The 19,129-nt window shown below is 35.9% G+C and overlaps 1 protein-coding gene and 1 pseudogene across 1 annotated transcript in view; one reads left to right on the plus strand and one right to left on the minus strand.

Annotated features, from left to right (window-relative positions):
• The window catches only part of GTF2B (general transcription factor IIB), a 31,564-nt gene extending 13,045 nt beyond the window's left edge, over positions 1 to 18,519 (plus strand). The window contains exons 3-7 of the mRNA XM_061121463.1: positions 11,276 to 11,409; positions 13,612 to 13,758; positions 14,098 to 14,227; positions 15,346 to 15,627; positions 18,104 to 18,519. Coding sequence (XP_060977446.1) covers positions 11,276 to 11,409; positions 13,612 to 13,758; positions 14,098 to 14,227; positions 15,346 to 15,627; positions 18,104 to 18,237 — 827 coding nt within the window. The 3' untranslated portion in view covers positions 18,238 to 18,519. The remainder of the gene's footprint in view (positions 1 to 11,275; positions 11,410 to 13,611; positions 13,759 to 14,097; positions 14,228 to 15,345; positions 15,628 to 18,103) is intronic.
• On the minus strand, positions 3,374 to 3,506 carry LOC133041906 (U4 spliceosomal RNA; annotated as a pseudogene).
• Positions 18,520 to 19,129: the final 610 nt, after the last annotated feature.

Here is a 19,129-nt window from a genome sequence, read left to right on the forward strand (position 1 = left end):
CGTATTGCTGAAGCCTGGCTTGGAGAATTTTAAACATCACTTTACTAGCGTGTGAGATGAGTGCAATTGTGCGGTAGTTTGAGCATTCTTTGGCATTGCCTTTCTTTGGGATTGGAATGAATACTGACCTTTTCCAGTCCTGTGGCCACTGCTGAGTTTTCCAGATTGGCTGGCATTTTGAATGCAGCACTTTCACAGCATCATCTGTTAGGATTTGAAATAGCTCAACTGGAATTTTATCACCTCCACTAGCTTTGTTCATAGTGATGCTTCCTGAGGCCCACTTGACTTTTCATTCTAGGATGTCTGGCTCTAGGTGAGTGATCACACCATCTTGATTGTCTGGGTCGTGAAGACCTTTTTTGTATAGTTCTTCTGTGTATTCTTGCCACCTCTTCTTAATATCTTCTGCTTCTGTTAGGCCCCTACCATTTCTTTCCTTTATCGAAGCCATCTTTGCATGAAATGTTCCCTTGGTATCTCTGATTTTCTTGAAGAGATCTCTAGTCTCCCATTCTATTGTTTTCCTCTATTTCTTTGCATTGATCGCTGAGGAAGGCTTTCTTATCTCTCCTTGCTATTCTTTGGAACTTTTCATTCAAATGGGTATGTCTTTCCTTTTTTCCTTTGCTTTTTGCTTCCCTTCTCACAGCTATTTGTAAGGCCTCCTCAGCCATTTTGCTTTTTTGCATTTCTTTTTCTTGGGAGAATAGTTTAGATGAATTTGCAAGAGAAAAATGAATCACTTTGACCTTCCCCTCTTAAGTTATTCTGGATATTGTTAATAGCAGTGAATCTGAGACATGAATGTGAGTGTGCATTAAGCGTCAGCTGAGAAATATGTTTAAAAGGATTCGTGGCCCCACTTTCAGAAACTCTAGTTCAGGTCTTACGTTGGTAACATGTTAAGAAACACAGATCTATCCTGTAAACTTTATAATTTGCCACATTCTTTGAAATCTCTGTACTTCTTTAGGCTTTTCATCTTTGCCCTCATATTTCCCATGTCTCCAGACCTAGACTTCAAAATTATTCCTGTAAACCAGATATCTGTGTGTGTCCATAGCTCCTGGAAAAACTAGTAGTCCTTGGCCCTCGAGTCTAGATTTGGCTCTACTACTTGATGAGTTATGTGACTTAGGTCAAGTTGTATAATTTTTCCAAGCTTAGCCTTCTTTATATGTAACATAGGTACAGCCCCCTTGCAAGGGCATGTACCGTAAATCTCATGTTTACTAGGAATTAAGAATCAAATGAGGTAATGTATAAAATATACAGTAGAATTTTAGTATGAGATTTCAGTGATACATATTTTGGGAATATAAGTACTCCTTTTTTCTTAACCTTGTAGGAAAAAGGTTGATTCTAAGTCTGAGATGCCATTTTCCCTAGCAGGTCATTTGCAAAATGTGTTTGAGAGATTGTTATTGGTCTAGCATATTTAATGCTGCAATCATAGTATTTTAAACATTATCAGATTATCTTTAAATTTGCATTAGCAATGTTTCCTAAAGGAAAACATTTAGTTTAAGATGGCCAAGTTGTATTTTTAAAGTAAGGAGTATTTGTATTCATTTTCAAATTCTTACTTTGTCATGTCTTGTAAGCCCTCGGACACAGCGTTTTTATCTAATTCAGAATTTTTAATATAGACGCTACTTTCTCTTAAGCATTAGAGAACAGCTAATTCTGCTTGGGTAACACAGCTCTTCTTTGAGGTAGTTTTTTTGTTTCACAGAAACGGAAACTGAGGCTTGGAGTGTTTGGGTAATTAACTCAAGATTCCCTGTTTAGTCAGTGACACAGCGACTTTAATCTAGATCTGTGGGACTTGAAAAGCCTCTGGTCGTTGTGCTACGTGTTTTTGTTAAGCACTGCTGGTCAGGAGAGTGTGGGAAAGGTGAGATGCAATAAGCAAGCTCTGGACTAGCTCTTTGGCTAGTGTGTGGAAGGAAGGGGTGAATTAAAACAACAGATAGTGGTAAAAGTTCTATTACAGATCTTCCGAGTTTGAGGAGAGCACTAGGAAGGAAGTGGTGACTTCCTGAGGAAATTACTGTTGAATTTACATGGAAAACATGATTAAGAATGTTAGGGTTAAAAAAAAAAAAAAAAAAATGTTAGGAGGGAAAAAGCATTCCAGGTAGAGGGGTAAAGAAACTTACACCATAGGATAGAGGCCTGATAGGATTAGTGTGTAAATGAGTAAATGTTGTTGTGGCTAAGCTAAGATGCATCTTCTACCATAGCCAGAGCTCCTGAGCTTAGATGCTGCTGCTGCAAATCTGCCTGTATTTCAGGAAAAAGCAGGGTCTGTTCACATATCCAAGGATGGAACTGTTTTCCAAATGGTAATTATCACTGTTGACTTGTACATGTTTTCCCCTCCTCCAAGGGTCTGAACATGGATAAAACAGGCTTTTATGGGCTGGTCTGGGAAGTTAACCGTGATTTGGTTTGTTTCTAAAGGATAATTCATTATGAGTTGGTACCTGGTTTACATTGTGGGAACATAAATTGATTTAGAGACTGACTATATTATTAATAGTATTTTTTATGAAGTATCTCTTGACCAAAGTTCCCTTCAAAGTTATCATCAATGCAGGATTTCTGATGAGAATATATAGTAATCCTAGACTAAAAATTTGGATACTTTGAAATGTGAGGAAGGTTAGATGACTGAGGAAGGTGTGGAAGCTAATGCTAATGATGCATTTCATTTTCAGCATTAGATTTAAAAAATACAATGTGATGGCTTAAATAGTTTTCCAGAGCACCTAATTAAAAAATTCAATGCTTTGGATTTATCCATTTTAAATAATAATAATTGTTGTTTGTTGTTTAGTCCTAAATAGTTTTGTATCTGACTCTTTGCAACCCTGTTGATGTCCACTTATAATTTTGCCTCAGGTCTCTCAAATATTAGGGGAGGTTCTGGATGTCAGTATGTAAAGCATTTAGTGCCTGAAACTTAGTAAAAGCCCAGTGTGTGCTAAGTTGCTTCAGTCATGTCCAACTCTTTACAGACTCTGTGGGCTGTAGCCCACCAGGCTTCTCTGCCCATGAGATTTCCCAGGCAAGAATAGTGGAGTGGGTTGCCATTTCCTCTTGATCTTCCCAACCCAGGGATTGAATCCATGTCTCCTGCTTGGCAGGTGGATTTTTTACCACTGTTCCACCTGGGAAGTCCTGAATAATAATATATTTTGATTATTGAAGCTTTTGACTTACCAGCACTTGTTAAAACTTTTGTTGTTTTAAATTAAATGGTTTTAGATAAATCTAACTTATGAAAACAAGTAGCTTGGGAAATACTGTTGTAAGACTCTTACTTCTGAATTCTCTACTAGAGGTGGTACGCCAAAATAAATCCTTTTCTAGAAAGATGGCAGAAAGATCTGAAATTTTGGGCAGTTCCTCTCAATATCCCTTTTTTTTTTTTCAATTAGCAATAACCGCGCCTCGGATAAACCTCATTGGCTATGATACTACCACTGTGCAAAGCTTCAATATCCCTTTTTAAAAAATTCTTTTGTTAATTTACAATAGAAAGCAGAAAACAAAAATATCCTCTGAGTCTAGGTCAGGCTAGGAAGACTCTCTCTCCAATATTGGTTTCCTGGCTGCTTTTGGTATGTTGCAGTTTTTCCCTCTATTAAAACTGCCATCTTAAGCCATTATGATTTTAATGTTGTACTACAAAATACCATTGGTTATAGCTTTATAGCTTGCCTGGTACAAAGGTTAAATGTTTAATTTGTCCCTGTGTACTGTTCACTTTAGACTGTCAGGCAAAGTACCTTGTTTCTAGGGGATATACTTTTTTCTCCTGATCCCATTACTCCATGTAGCAGAAACTGCTGATTGTTTCCCAGTAGCTATTACTGAACACTCTCTTTTTTTTTTTAAAGATCACTGTATTATTGATATATTCTTTTTTTCTTTGTAATTTTATTTATTTACTTATTTTTGGTTGTGCTGGGCCTTCGTTGTTGCACAGATTTTTCTCTAGTTGTGGTGAGTGGTGGCTACTTTACTTGCATTGCGCGGGCTTCTCATTGCAGTGACTTCTCTTGTTGCAGAGCATGGGCTCTAGGGCATGCAAGCTTCAGTGGTTGTAGCTCCCAAGCTCAGTAATTCCAGCACAGGCTCAATAGTTGTGATGCTCAGGCTTAGTTGCTCCACGACATGTGGGATCTTCCCGAAACAGCGAACAAACCCTTGTTTCCTGCATTGGCAGGTGGATTCCTTACCACTGAACCCCCAGTTCTTTCTTTAATAATAAGAATCCCTGAATTTTAACTGGTCCCATGGCTGCTCAGCTAGCCTGTATTTCCCATCTTCCCTTGTAGTTAGCTGTGGCCATGTGATTGAATTCTAATATGCATTGTAAAGTAGAAAAGATTTGTGCAACTCTAGATCCAGCCCTAAGGGATGTGCTTTCCCTTTTTCTGCTTCCCATTGGCTAGAATACAGATGTTAAGGAGGGAACCACTAATAGCCATCATATGCTGCAGAATGCAAGTCATGATGAGGATGGCTTATCAAAAAGATAGGGAGTCACACTAATCCAAAACTATTATTATAACTAATGGACTGGTAACCTGAGAAAGTTCTATCTTGTTGAAGTTACTTTTTTTTTTTTTTTGTTACTTTTTATTGTTTTTGCCTTAATTACAAGTCTACCTGCATCCTTTCTAATATTGATAAATTTTTGGAATCATACCAGAAGTTTAGTTTTGTTTGGGTTCAATTTTGTCTGCCAGGGATTTGTGAGTATCCAGAGAGGCTGAGAATACTTGAGGTGGTGGATTGGAAGGTTTTCCAGTGGACTTTGATAATTCATTACAGGATGAATAAGCATAAAAATCAACTTGAGGCTTATGAATTCAAGCTACAGTGGAGGAACAGCAGTCCTGTGGACTTAACAGAAGATTCTTCTCCTGATAATAGTGATAGTTGCTCAGTCGTGTCTGACTCTGCAACCCCATGGACTACAGTCCATGGAATTCTCCAGGCCAGAATACTGTAGTGGGTAGCCAGTTACCTTCTCCAGGGCATCTTCCTGAACCAGGAATCAAACCAGGGTCTCCTGTATTTCACGCGGATTCTTTACCAGCTGAGCTACCAGGGAAGCCCTCTCCTGGTATAGTTTACCAGTAAAAAATTATAGAAAATAACTACTTTTTTGTGATCAATGAAATAAAGCCTCTTTAATGTCTCTATTAAAAAGGGTCAGAAAGAAAGAAGCTAGCACAAGGAGACAAACAGTAAAACTGTTTTAGATAGCGATAGGCTGAACTTAACTTGCTAGAGAATTGAATCAGCGAAACAGAAAACACCTGAGAATATAGAGAGTGAATTTTGGACAATGGTAAAGACAAGATGGCTGTCACGGTACTGTTTGAAGATCAGGTGAATATGATAAAGTATTAAAGGTAAAAGAAAACTTAGATTGCTCACAGAAGACCTTAGGGTTGCAAAATCAAGACTCCTGTGCACCACTGGGGAATGTATCCTTTTAACATTTAAAAAGTTTTATTAACAGAAATTTGTAAGCAGCTAACCAGTAGAAATGTTACCTTGAAGGGACCCACAATTTTACTGATGGATTACTTCTCTGTGACAAATGCTGTTGCTGCCGCCAAGTCACGTCAATCGTGTCCAACTCTGTGCGACCCTATAGACGGCAGCCCACCAGGCTCCCCCATCCCTGGGATTCTCCAGGCAAGAATACTGGAGTGGGTTGACAAATGCTAATACACTGAAATTAACTCTCATTCCTGTTTGTCTTGTGACACAGAAGGAAGTCATAGAACAATCTTTTTAAAATTAATTTATACATAAATCCACAAAAATACAGAGCTTGAGTTTTATTTGCTGAGTACCGATGACCACTCACTGATATTTCTGGTTCTTCTCTTGGGCCACATGGTACAATTTTATTTCCCCGCTCGCTTTGAATTTAAACATCCCATGGCTGGCTTTGGCTGTGGCTGGTGGCTTGCGAGTAGAAATGTTACTATTAGAAACGATTAAGTCAGTGCATAATTCATTCCCCAGGCATGATGACTGGCTTGTCTCAAGAGGTAGGAATTCCATCATCCTGAGTAAAGACTGCATAGAAAGCAGTCCTGTCCCCTTCTATACACAGGTAATGTGAATAAGAAATCTTTGTTTTAAGCCACCTAACTTCTGAATCAGTTTATTATCTTCAAATAACTTAATCTTAACACACAAGTACTAGAAGAATAATGGTCTACAGTGTACCATGTAAGAAGATAGTATGTAATAAATACTGTAGTCTACTGAGATGACAGACATTTAATAAGCAGTTTTCTCATTTAAGATACTCTGAGTTAGAGTACAATGATGCTTGATGCTTTAACAGAAGACTTTCAGTTCACCTGTCCCTTTCATGCATAATGTCAAAGAATCGGGGACATTTTTGTTTTAAATCAAAGGCATTGTTGTGAAGGTTCTGACAAGTGCTTTAGATACAAAATAGAAATGGGAGTTAAGCATTGGAAAGGAATCAAGTTCCTTGCCATTGATGGGACTCTGTATCTGGATTATTTAGATCATTTTTTAAAAATTAAGTCTATTAAAAGTGGCTGAATATAGGCGTATGAAATACAATAGCAATTTCTAGTTAGAAGATGAGATTTTTAAAAAATTGTTTATTTTTGGCTGTGCTGGGTCTTGGTTGTCGCCCGGGCCCTCTCTGGTTGTGGAGAGCAAGGGCTGCTCTCCAGTGTGGTGCACGTGCTTCTCGTTGGAGCACGAGCCCTGGGGTGCTCGGTCGTCGCAGCTGCCGGGTTCTGGAGCAGAGGCTCAGTAGTTGTGCACAAATCACAAGGTAGGTGTGAGCCAAAGTGGTTGGACAGTTGTAAACTAGTGTGAATGATTTTGGCAGTTATTCTCAATTTCTTCCTGAAAAAATAGAGATGAAACTCATTGCTTTAGGGTATAGTAAAATGTCTTAGTTAATACTCTTTAGACACCTTTCTGATAACATGGATTGAGAACTGTGCATGAGTGTATACATATTGAGTCTCTTTACCTTCTTGGATGGGAAACTTGATCAGAGTGTTAAGAGATCACACAATATAGATGGAGGGACTATTGTAGTAGTGCTATGATTTTGCTATTTTATATATAGACTTTTTATCTGATGTTGATTTTATAAAAATCAGGGTGTGGCTTAAAAAGGAACTGTTAAAAGTTGGCATGTTTCTCTGTTTGTAGAACATTAAAAAGGCTATGTGAGGTTGTATGTTATGTGCATGTGTGCTAATTGTTGGGCTTCTGCTTCCTAAAGGTTGACTACCTAAACAGTATGGCTGCCTTGTACACTTATTCCTTGAAAAGATTCTGTAATGCAGTTTCCTTCCAGAGCAACTTTAAAAAATGCTACTGCATTTAGATGTTCTTCAAGAAAATCTTTTATGTGTTCTGACTTTTTTTCTGAATGATCTGCTGTATTTCTTATTACTCATGCACATAATCTGATGATCTAGTTGTAGTTTCATGATGTGCTATTTGAGTTATTTTGGAAATTTTATTTTCTATAAATGCTATGTTTTGAGCAGTAAAGTATAAAAAGAGGGAATGACTCTGAGCACAAACCACAGATTGTTGAATGAGTCATGTAGACCATTCCCACGTATGTGGAAAAATTACATCACTACCCAGTTCTGGGCTTTCTATTTATACTATCCTAGGCCAATTTTTTTTTTTTTTTTCTTTCCTAATCCAACTTGTCTTTTTTGAGGCAGTAAAAGCAAGCACAAAAGAAACTCATGGTAAGTTAATTTTGGGTCAAAAGAAAAATTCTGTGAAATGAAGCATGCTACTAGCAAACTAGTACTTTATCGTTAGAGTTCCAAAGAGACTTAAAAAAAGTGTTAGTAAAGATAAACTATTCTCTTAATACATCCATTGTGTTAAAGTGTTAAAAGTTAATGATGGCATTTGATTTTTTTCACTTAAATTTATTAAGTAACTCTAGATTTGAAGGCTGCAGTAGTTTTTTGTTTTGTGTTTTTATTTTACTGACTAGGAAAGTTAGATTCACTTTTCTCAGTTTGAAAACATGAAGAATGGAGACATGGCAACGCTTTGAGGAGTGGATACTATTGAAAGGGCTAAACTTTGTCTAAAAGTCTTGTTTTGGTGTTTTGATTAGAAATTTAGTGAAATGAACTTGTAATGGAATAGACACTATAATTTTAATCTCACAAAAAACCTATGTATACAAATGAATGGAAAAGAAAATATATACCATAGTATTGACAGTGGCTGTCTTTGGGGTGTTGGGAATACAGGTAGTTTTATTTTGCGTATATAACTATTTCCTGTAAGCAGCTACTCTTCTGTAAAAAGGAACAAAAATCAATCTCTTTAGAGTAGTCTCTCTGAGACATGGGCCTTGCTTAGTATTGTAGCAAAATTCAGTGCACAATTAGAGATTTTACACTAATGTCAGGTAAGTTTTAAAACTCATTATTAATTTACATAATTAGAATTGCTTCCCATGTTTAGTGGTGATTGGTCTTAGGAGGAGGAAGCAGAGAAATGCATCTTGACCGTCCTATTCATGTAACTTTTTCTCCTTATTTTGGGCTGCCTGCCGAATCTCTGATCCACCGAAGTTGCCTTACCTGATCTTGCTTCTGCTTTTCTCGGCCATTTTCACTGCATGAGGTGTGGCAAGTGGTGTTCCTATCTCTATCCCACTTCCCATGTGACATGGACATGTGATAGTCCAAGTGACATCTGGTTATTCCCAAGTGATTTGAGTATTCAAAGAAGAAGAAATCTTCCCAAAATCATCAGGAATGATTGTGCTATGTATCTACTTGTTTTCTAAAATAAAACCCTAAGGTCAGATCACTCTACTCTGTTTAATAATAAGCATTTTATTTAACTACCGTATATAAAAAGTTCAGCAGTCTGCACTGAGTTCCTTCCTTCTGTTCTCTCCCTACCTCCTTTGCTCTCCTACATACCAAATACTGCAGCAGAGCACTCTAAAACTTTTAAAGTCTAATATGAAGGTTAATGTTTTACAACTGGTGCTCCTCTTACTCAGAATTAACATCAAACTGTCAGAATGTCATCTTATTTTTATAGCATTAAATAGCTAATACCAAGCAACTTACTTTGAACTTGTTTTTAAGCACTTCATATGGATTGAAACTGTATTAGTTTATTTAATTTATTTAAAATAAGGTAATTGGGGAAATTTAAAGCTGAATCATTGCACTACTACAGAAATGAGGAAATTTGTCCAAGGCTAAGCAGCAACTTAAATAGGAAAAGGAGTGCATCAAGGCTGTATATTGTCACTCTGCTAATTTAACTTCTATGCAGAGTACATCATGAGAAACGCTAGGCTGGAAGAAGCACAAGCTGGAATCAAGATTGCCCGGAGAAATATCAATAATCTCAGATATGCAGATGACACCACCGTTACGGCAGCAAGTGAAGAGGAACTAAAAAGCCTCTTGATGAAAGTGAAAGAGGAGAGTGAAAAAATTGGCTTAAAGCTCAACATTCAGAAAACTAAGATCATGGCATCTGGTCTCATCACTTCATGGGAAATAGATGGGGAAACAGTGGAAACAATGTCAGACTTTATTTTTCTGGGCTCCAAAATCACTGCAGATGATGATTGCAGCCATGAGATTAAAAGACACTTACTTCTTGGAAGGAAAGTTATGACTAACCTGGATAACATATTAAAAAGCAGAGACATTACTTTGCCAACAAAGGTCCGTCTAGTCAAGGCTATGGTTTTTCCAGTGGTCATGTATGGATGTGAGAGTTGGACCGTGAAGAAAGCTGAGCGCTGAAGAATTGATGCTTTTGAACTATGGTGTTGGAGAAGACTCTTGAGAGTCCCTTGGACTGCAAGGAGATCCAACCAGTCCTTCCTAAAGGAGATCAGTGCTGGGTGTTCATTGGAAGGACTGATGCTGAAGCTGAAACTCCAATACTTTGGCCACCTCATGCAAAGAGTTGATTCATTGGAAAAGACCCTGATGCTGGGAGGGATTGGGGGCAGGAGGAGAAGGGGACGACAGAGGATGAGATGGCTGGATGGCATCACCGACTCGATGGACATGAGTTTGAGTAAACTCCAGGAGTTGGTGATGGACAGGGAGGCCTGGCGTGCTGCAATTCATGGGGTCGCAAAGAGACACTACTGAGCGACTGAACTGAAGCAGCACCTGATAGAGTCCACACTGTTAACCATTATATTAATTGACTGTCAATAGCAACTTTTTTTTAACTACTGAGATAACTTATTTCTTCCATTCCTTTCTGTTTGCTATATATAGGCACAGATGAAAATGGTCTGGTTCCTGCTTTTAATTTTATCACATTGGTGGAAAAACTAATGTTTTAAAAATGCAGTATAGAATGGATTCTGGAATCCCATTTGCATTTTAGTTGTGTGATGTTAGGCAAATCTTATTTCTAATGTGGCAATAAAAGTGATACCTATTTTTATAAAGCTTTAAGGATTGAAAAATAACATTTACAAAGGGCACCATGACTAGCATATGCAGGTGTTCTTGTTAATGCTTGTCTCTGGTAGAGGTATTACCAGCCATTGAGCACTCCCCTCAAAGCAGTAATCTGCACCAAATCTACCTGTCTGGTTTCTTGGCATGGTGTTTTTAGGCACTGCTTCTTTGTGTAAAAAGAAAAGTTTGCCTACTTTTCTGCTTAATGATTCTAGGCTTAAGTTTATTTTGTATGAATTATTTGACCCCCAAATATTTTCAATATTTTCAAATAGTTACTAAAATATCCCCTTAGGCTTAGTTCTTTGCAGAGCATTGCCCATGAAAACTTCATAATTTCTTTAAACTGTGTATTAATAACATCATGAACAATGTTGTCTGGTTTTTCTGTGCCTGTTGCACGTTTTGTTCACATCTTGATTCTTTTTTTTTTTTTAATCTTGATTCTTCATTGTTACTCTTCATCACATTGATTAACTTTATTTTTGTTTTTATTTTGTCTACTTCTTTATTCCAGGAGTTAAAATATGACTAATCATAGCATAATGTTTAAAGAGGGTTATTATTGAACTGTCACAATAGTAATATTTTAGGATAGATGTCTGAGACAAGATACTTTAGCTGAAGCCTGATGTTCATGTTGAGATTTTCGGGGAATAAAAGAGCTAAGTTGGGCATTAGGCAGCGTTAAATAAATCCTCTCTTGACAAGACAATTCAGATTTCCATTTATATTCTCAGGTGACCGAGTTATCGATGTAGGATCTGAGTGGAGAACTTTCAGCAATGATAAAGCAACAAAAGATCCATCTCGAGTTGGAGATTCTCAGAATCCTCTTCTGAGTGATGGAGATTTGTCTACTATGATTGGCAAGGTAATAAATCCATTTGTCAGGAAATGCCAGGCTCAGACTGACCAGACATGGAGATTGGGAACTGCAAAATTATCAGTCACTGTTCCAGTGAGGAATCTCGATCTAAGAGTAAGATCAGCCAGTAAGACTACTGGTAATGATGGTTGCCTTATTTAATTCTTTTGTCTTAAACAGGAGACTAATACATTGAAGTTACAGACTCTATATCTCAGGCCCTTGTTTTAATGAAGCAGTTTTGCACAAAAAAATTGAGTGTTGTAGGCTCTTTGAGTTCATATTAAAATGTTCCTTGAATATTAGTAAACTTTTCTCTTTTCCCTCAATACCACTAAGATAAATTGGATCGCTGTATAATATACTATTTGCTAATAATGGTGAATTTATGACTCTCCTAAGCTTTACTTTTTTCATCAGTAAAGTGAGAATACTGCAACCTCAGAGACATTTTGAGGGTTACATGGAAATGTGTATAAAATATCTGTATACACATAGTATATATAATGTGTTCAGTAAATGGTACCTGCTGCTGTTATATAGCAAGCAGTAACATAATCTTCCTGGCAGCCTGGCAGGTTTTTGCCCTGCTATGTGAATTGGAAGTAATAGTGGCATTATTTCAAAGAATTCATTGAGGAAGCATATGCTATTTTAGGACTTAATTTATACTACTGCATAGTCTATTTTTAAGAAATTATGCAAAAGCTAGTCATTTCTTCATGCCCTATAGATTACATACTAAGTTTGAAAAACATGGTGTGGGCTAAGTTAAAAAGTTGACAATATTCAAGAGTCTTTTAAAGTAGGTAGTTCTGCATGTAGCTTTACAGGCTGGAAAAATACATACTAAGAACATTTTTAAATTTTAAGATTGCAACTAATACTGTTACTTTTTTTAATGTTTACTTTTTCCCCAGTAGGAAATACATGACTGAAAAAAAGTGAGAAGAACAGTAGTTTTCCTCACTCTTGACCCCTGACCTCTGTTTCTGCCGCAGCCCCTTTCCCCTGTCAGATGCAGAGAACTCCTGCTGCTAGGTTCTTCTGACTCCTCTGAGAATTATTGATGCATTTGTGGCAAAGAGATTTTTTAAGATGCTACATTTGTCACATGTTAAATTTCTGTATGTATTTGGGAATATTTCTGGACTTCCTATCCTTTTCTCTAACGTGGTTTAGTTGTCTAAGGACACACTACGCTATCCTAATATTTGGGAGCATTAGTCTTGTTTTATAACCTTTTCAGCATTTTCTTCACTGGTCTTTTCCATTTAATGTTAGGATAACTTTGTTTATTAGAAAACAAAACAACTTGGTAATTATTTTCACTGTTTGGTTAGATTTATTTTAAAATTGGCTCAGGGAAAACTTACTTCTTAATGAAAAAATCTTACCCAGAAATATAATATGCATTTCCTTAAGTCATATCTGTCCTTCAGTGGGTGTTTTAAAGTTTTCTTTCTAAGTTAATCTAGATATTTTATCTTTTTTGTTGCTGTTGTAATTGCAGGTTTTTCTTGCATGTTCTGATTGATTACACGTATGTAGGCTGTTGATTTCTGTTTGTTAATTTTGACCTTGCCACTCTGATGAATTCATTAGAGTTTGAGTGATTTTCTTGAATAATTCTAGGTATTTACAAAGATATTATCTGAAGATAGTTTATCAGTTTGGTCTCAGATTTGTACTTCTCATCTCTTTCCTGCTGAATTTTTAATATAATTACACTAATTAATATAATTGTTATATAATTACATTTTACAGTTATAATTACGTCATATTGGCTAGTTTTTCTAGTACAGTGTTAGAGAATGGTAGTGACAGGAGGCATTTTTGTCTTCTGACTTTTAGTGGTAATGCTGCTAATGTTTCTCCATTAATGTGCTGGGTCTGGACTTGGGATATTTGTTTGCTTACCTTTTTTAAACACCTTTTGGAGATAACTGTGATTTTTCTCCTAGGTCTTGAGATTTCATGGTTTATGTTATTAATTCTCTAATAATATTTTTCATTTAAAGTATTTGCTAGAAAAACTCTTTAAAACTACCTTAACCTGGTATTTTTTCTTTTGAGGAATAGGGGTTGCTCAGGGTAGATTTCTTAGGCAATATGGAGTCAGATTGTGCACGTTGTTTTCTTAGAATAATTGTTCATTCAGGTTTTCAGAGGTTTTTTTTGCATAAGTTATAAAACTTTGTTTTATAGGGTACAGGAGCTGCAAGTTTTGATGAATTTGGTAATTCTAAGTACCAGAATAGGAGAACCATGAGTAGTTCTGATCGGGCAATGATGAACGCATTTAAAGAAATCACTACCATGGCAGACAGAATCAACCTCCCTCGAAATATAGTTGTAAGTTCTTGTCTATATTCTGTAAACTGTGTTGGCTTTGACTTAGCATAATTTTAGTGAACACATGAAATTTTGCTATTATGGTTAATTAAATAGCCTAGAATTCATTAAACTTAGTTTCTCTGCCTTGAGGACTTCCCTCATGGCTCAGCTGGTAAAGAATCCACCTGCAATGCGGGAGACCTGGGTTCGATCCCTGGGTTGGGAAGATCTGCTGAAGAATGGAAAGGCTACCCACTCCAGTATTCTGGCCTGGAGAATTCCATGGACTGTATAGTCCATGGGGTCGCAAAGAGTCAGACACAACTGAGTGACTTTTAACTTTTCTCTGCATTGAAGGATCGAACAAATAACCTATTCAAGCAAGTGTATGAACAGAAGAGCCTAAAGGGGAGAGCCAATGATGCCATAGCTTCTGCTTGTCTTTATATTGCCTGCCGACAGGAAGGGGTTCCTAGAACATTTAAAGGTAAGTTTTTAATTGTTTAGATATAAATGTTAATCTATTTCATATTAAAGTGACAGGCCAAAATCAAGCAGCTTGGATGCTTAGTAAATTAAGCTTCCTGGTTACATACAGTAATCCACTTAAGCATCTTTCTAAACACCACCTTATTTTGTTCCTTGACAAAAATTCTATGATCATATTGATCATGTTCTTTTCAGGCTGTTTTCCCATGTAAAGTCATGTTAGTCCATGTAAGCCCTGTGTTCTTTGCTAGTAAGGTCTTCTGACTGTATTTTGTGAGCGTTGAGGCCTGGCCTCAGAATCCTTTGTTGGAAGTCTTTACACTGGATGTACAGCAAAGTCTCTGCTTCCAGCACAGGTCTCTACAGGTGAGAGAGTCAAGCCTTAGAATCAATGAAATTTTTTTCTCTTGAGTTACACAGTTTTCATTTTCACAGTTTGGTTGAAGGCTTTGAGAGAACTAATATTTTTCATGTCGTTTTCAGTTTATGCGTGAAAACATGACAGCTTACTCAGTGTTGCTGTGATACATGTGCATTTTAGCTTAAGACTATAATTACCCTTCCTTCATCCAGGAATATTTATATGTTCTCTTGTGTCAGACTGAAGAGGCAGTGGTTCTTACAACTCAAACTAAGACTTCTATTAAATTTATTCTTAGTTGAAATTTAGAACAACAGGGTCAAATACTTGATCATATTTTGCTGTTGTCTGTAATTGCAGGGATTGCATGTATGTATGACATTGTGTAACTTGAGAGGCATTCTTCAGTTTGAATATTTTCTTTCATTTTCTTGATATACCCCTTACAACAGATTAATAACATATAAAGAAATTTTTGATTGATTGAAGAAACTTGCATGAATTGAAACTTCAGAGAAGTTAATATTTTGAAATATTAAGACCTACATTTAGCTTTTTTTTTAAAAAAGGTGTTGTAAACATTTAAATTAATTGAGAAATACTAAATTAGTTTTGTGAGAAGTATCACTGAGAGAATTAGATTGATCTTTAAGGCAGGATAGAATTTTGCAGTATATTTTATAATAAAAAATAGATTTTAAGGTGAATATATGGTCTATGTGGATTTATTTATTTAAACTTTTTTTGTCTTTTAGAAATATGTGCTGTATCACGAATTTCTAAGAAAGAAATTGGTCGATGTTTTAAACTTATTCTGAAAGCTTTAGAAACCAGTGTGGATTTGATTACAACTGGGGACTTCATGTCCAGGTTTTGTTCCAACCTTTGTCTTCCTAAGCAAGTACAGATGGCAGCGACACATATAGCCCGTAAAGCTGTGGAGTTGGACTTGGTTCCTGGAAGAAGCCCGATATCTGTGGCAGCAGCTGCTATTTACATGGCCTCACAGGCATCAGCTGAGAAACGGACCCAAAAAGGTAAGATTATTCATCAGGAAGAGTATTGATAAAATTATGAAGGCTGTAGTATGTGATTGTATTTCCATTTTAAGTTATGAAGCAGGTACAGCCATACCTCATTCTGTTGTACTTCACAGACACTGCAGTTTTGTTTTTTTTAACAAATGGAAGATTTATGGCAATTGTTTTTCAGATGATGGTTAACATTTTTGTTTTTTAGTAATATTTTTAAATTAAGGTATGTGCATTCTTCTTTTAGACAAAATTATTTTGCACACTTAATAAACTACAGTGTAAACATAATTTTTTATTATGTACTAAAAAACCAAAAAATTCATGTGTTTGGCTTTATTGCAATATTGGCTTTATTTTAGGGGTCTGCAACTGAACCTGCAGTTCTCTGAGGTGTGACAGTAAATATCCAGAGCCCATGTTTAAGAGGTAGTTAGTTCCTTAGCATCAAAACTTAAGAAAATACAATATTTTGCTTTTAAGTGGCTCATAAATAAAAATATTTGCAGGCATAACCCCATGTACTTAACTTTTTTCTTCATTTGAATTAAGTAATTTTAGTTCATACATTTTTTTCATTTTTAGAAGTTGTTTTTATTTGTACCCCCTAAATATTTCTGGCTATTTGGAATAGTCTTGTTTTTTTCCACCTCAAAACTTACCTTTTAAATCTTGATAGGAGGCAGCCATGCTCTGTTTCTCTGGAGCTGGCATGGTACCCTGCAGATGGGCACACTATAAATGTGTGCTGACCATCAAGTTTTACCTTTCTGTGAAATCTACTCCCGTTCTTTTGTATGCTGTTCACAGTTTCTTCATGAAAATACTGTTCAGCCTTCAGCTATTTTTTAATTTACTGTTGTAGAACTTTGAGACAAATATTAAGTGAATTTCTTTACAAGCATATATTTATTAATTACTTCTATGATGCTCAAAAAGATTCATAAAGAAAGAGAAGCTGTGTGCTGTGCTCTGCTCAGTCACTCAGTCGTGTCTGACTCTCTGCGACCCTTTTGACTGTAGCCCACCAGGCTCCTCTGCCCATGGGATTTTTCAGGGGAGAGTAGTGGAGTGGGTTGCCATTTTCTCCTCCAGCACAACACACAGCATTCACTAATTAATTACTTCTATGATCCTCAAAAAGTTTTATAAAGAAAAAGGAGCGGTCAGTTCTAAATTTAAAAGTGAGGTAGTGAAGTTACTTGCTGTAATAACTTTTTAATACCCTATTCAGAATAGCCTTTTACCTCAGCTTAGGCTGTATGTTCCTATGTTAATAATTAAGTAATAAATTATATAGAAGAATGATTAGACAAAAGAAGCCAGCCATTAGTTATTTAAATGTGCCATTATCCATTCCCTTTGGGCTCCACTTGTATTTTCCAAGAAAATTTTGAGTCTTCTGGAAAAATTGAGAAGTTGTGGCTGGGCAGATTGTCCTTACCTTCATTCCTATTAATAGTTGTAAAGTTTGTTCTAATCATCTTGACACTTTCTGTTTGTGTTTCACATGAAGGGTTTTCTTGAAATATAAGGTCCTTTCTTTCCCTGCTCAGCAGCTAGTTGATAGCATATATAGCTAGTTGACATTTATTGGTATTTATATCCAGAAAAATATAATGTAACATAAGGTAAGGAAATTTAAAATTATTTACTGATGGCCACATCCACGCTTCGAAGCCATAAAATGTCACCAATTCGAACTGGCTCTGAAAAGATAAAATGAGGTTGTATTAAAGGATGTGTTTAAAAAATCTATTTTGATGATGTACAACTAACCAAATAATTGTCATGTGACAGTCCTTTGGGACTTCATTTAAATAAAGAAAAAAGTGACACTTGAGTTTGGTAAGTGCAGATCCTTGGATTCTTTAATAGACTATAGAAATAACTCAATGAGCTCAATATATATGCTCCAGTATGTGTTTATAATAGTGAAAACCATATACATCAAGCTGTAATATATAGCTATTTGATCTCAGATGTGTTAAATAGAAAAAAGAGTTTGGAGAAAAATATAGTGTGATCCTATTTGGTTTTAACCTTATAAGAACCTCTTAATAGAGGTTTGCTAGGGGAGATATAGAGGAACTTTAAAACACAGAAATAATAAAGTGAATTTCTTTACAAGAATGTATTCATGGATGACTTCTGTGATCCTCAAAAAAATTTACTGTGAAGTCGGTTCTAAATACAGTGAGCAATATAATAGTTACCACACATTCTGCTATGCCCTGAACTGTTCAGATGTTTTACATATAGTAAACTTTTTAATGTTAATAACAACAACCCTTTGAGATAATAGGTATTGAGGCTATTATTGTTGTTACTGTAGCCCTACTTTCTACTTTTTAACTGTTAAAAATATTTTTGTTTTCTTTTTCACTTAGACATTTTATACTACCAGGTCCCAAAATTAGAATGCAGGTAGAAGGGAGGTAGGATGGAAGTTATTCTTAATGCTTTGATATTTGTCTTTTAGAGATTGGAGATATTGCTGGTGTTGCTGATGTTACGATCAGACAGTCGTACAGATTAATCTATCCGCGGGCCCCAGATCTGTTTCCTACAGACTTCAAATTTGACACCCCTGTGGACAAACTACCACAGCTATAAGTTGAGGAGGCTAATGTGAAATTCCTGTGAACACTGAACTTTGCCTGTTGTACATAGCCTATATTACCAAGTGCTGGATTGAGCCTTTAATAAGGAAGAACGAAAGACATGGTACGCATTCCAGGGCTAAATATAAATTGCTTGGCATTCTGTATGTATATACTAGTGAAACATATTTAATGATTTAAATTTCATATTAAACTTGCTTTCTTTTGTAGCAATCTAGGAAACTATTTTGGAAGATATTTGAAATTCTTGAATAAAACATTTTTCAAAACTAAAGTTTTTGTTATAATTATGTTACATGTAATTTTTAATTTATATATATAATTATATATAATGCATATTGCAGCTAATAAAACTGATAGAGGTCCTTGTTTTCCATTATTTTTTTCATATATATTTAATTTCCTTATTTTAATAAAGTTGTGGAAATAATAGGCTTTTGAGGAACCACTGTTGAACATATTTAGTTTGTGGTTTGAAAGAGGGTATGTGTGTGATTTTTTAATATTTGTATATTAATAAGCAAGAAGTGATTTAAACAGGGCCTTGAAAGGCACTGGCTTTAGAAATGTAAGAATGTGTAAGTATATGTTTTTTCTCAGTGAGCTAATTGAGTGGAATATGATGCTAGTAAGTAATTAGTAGAGACATTTCAATTTTCAGATGTTTACATTTCAGTCTATAGAATCTGCATATCTATAGTTCTTTGTTATTTTTACATTTTGGATACTCATAGTCTTAAACAGTATTTAAAATGGAAACTATTGGCCTAAGGATGTCCAGGAATTTTTTTTATCAAGCACCTTCCCCCTCGGTGGTTGTGATGTGAAGATGTTTTGCATGTCACTCTTTGATGAACACTAATTTAAGGTTTCTTGACTGCTAG

The sequence above is a fragment of the Dama dama genome, chromosome 20, assembly GCF_033118175.1.
Source record: "Dama dama isolate Ldn47 chromosome 20, ASM3311817v1, whole genome shotgun sequence".
In the NCBI taxonomy this organism is placed as follows: Eukaryota; Metazoa; Chordata; class Mammalia; order Artiodactyla; family Cervidae; genus Dama; species Dama dama.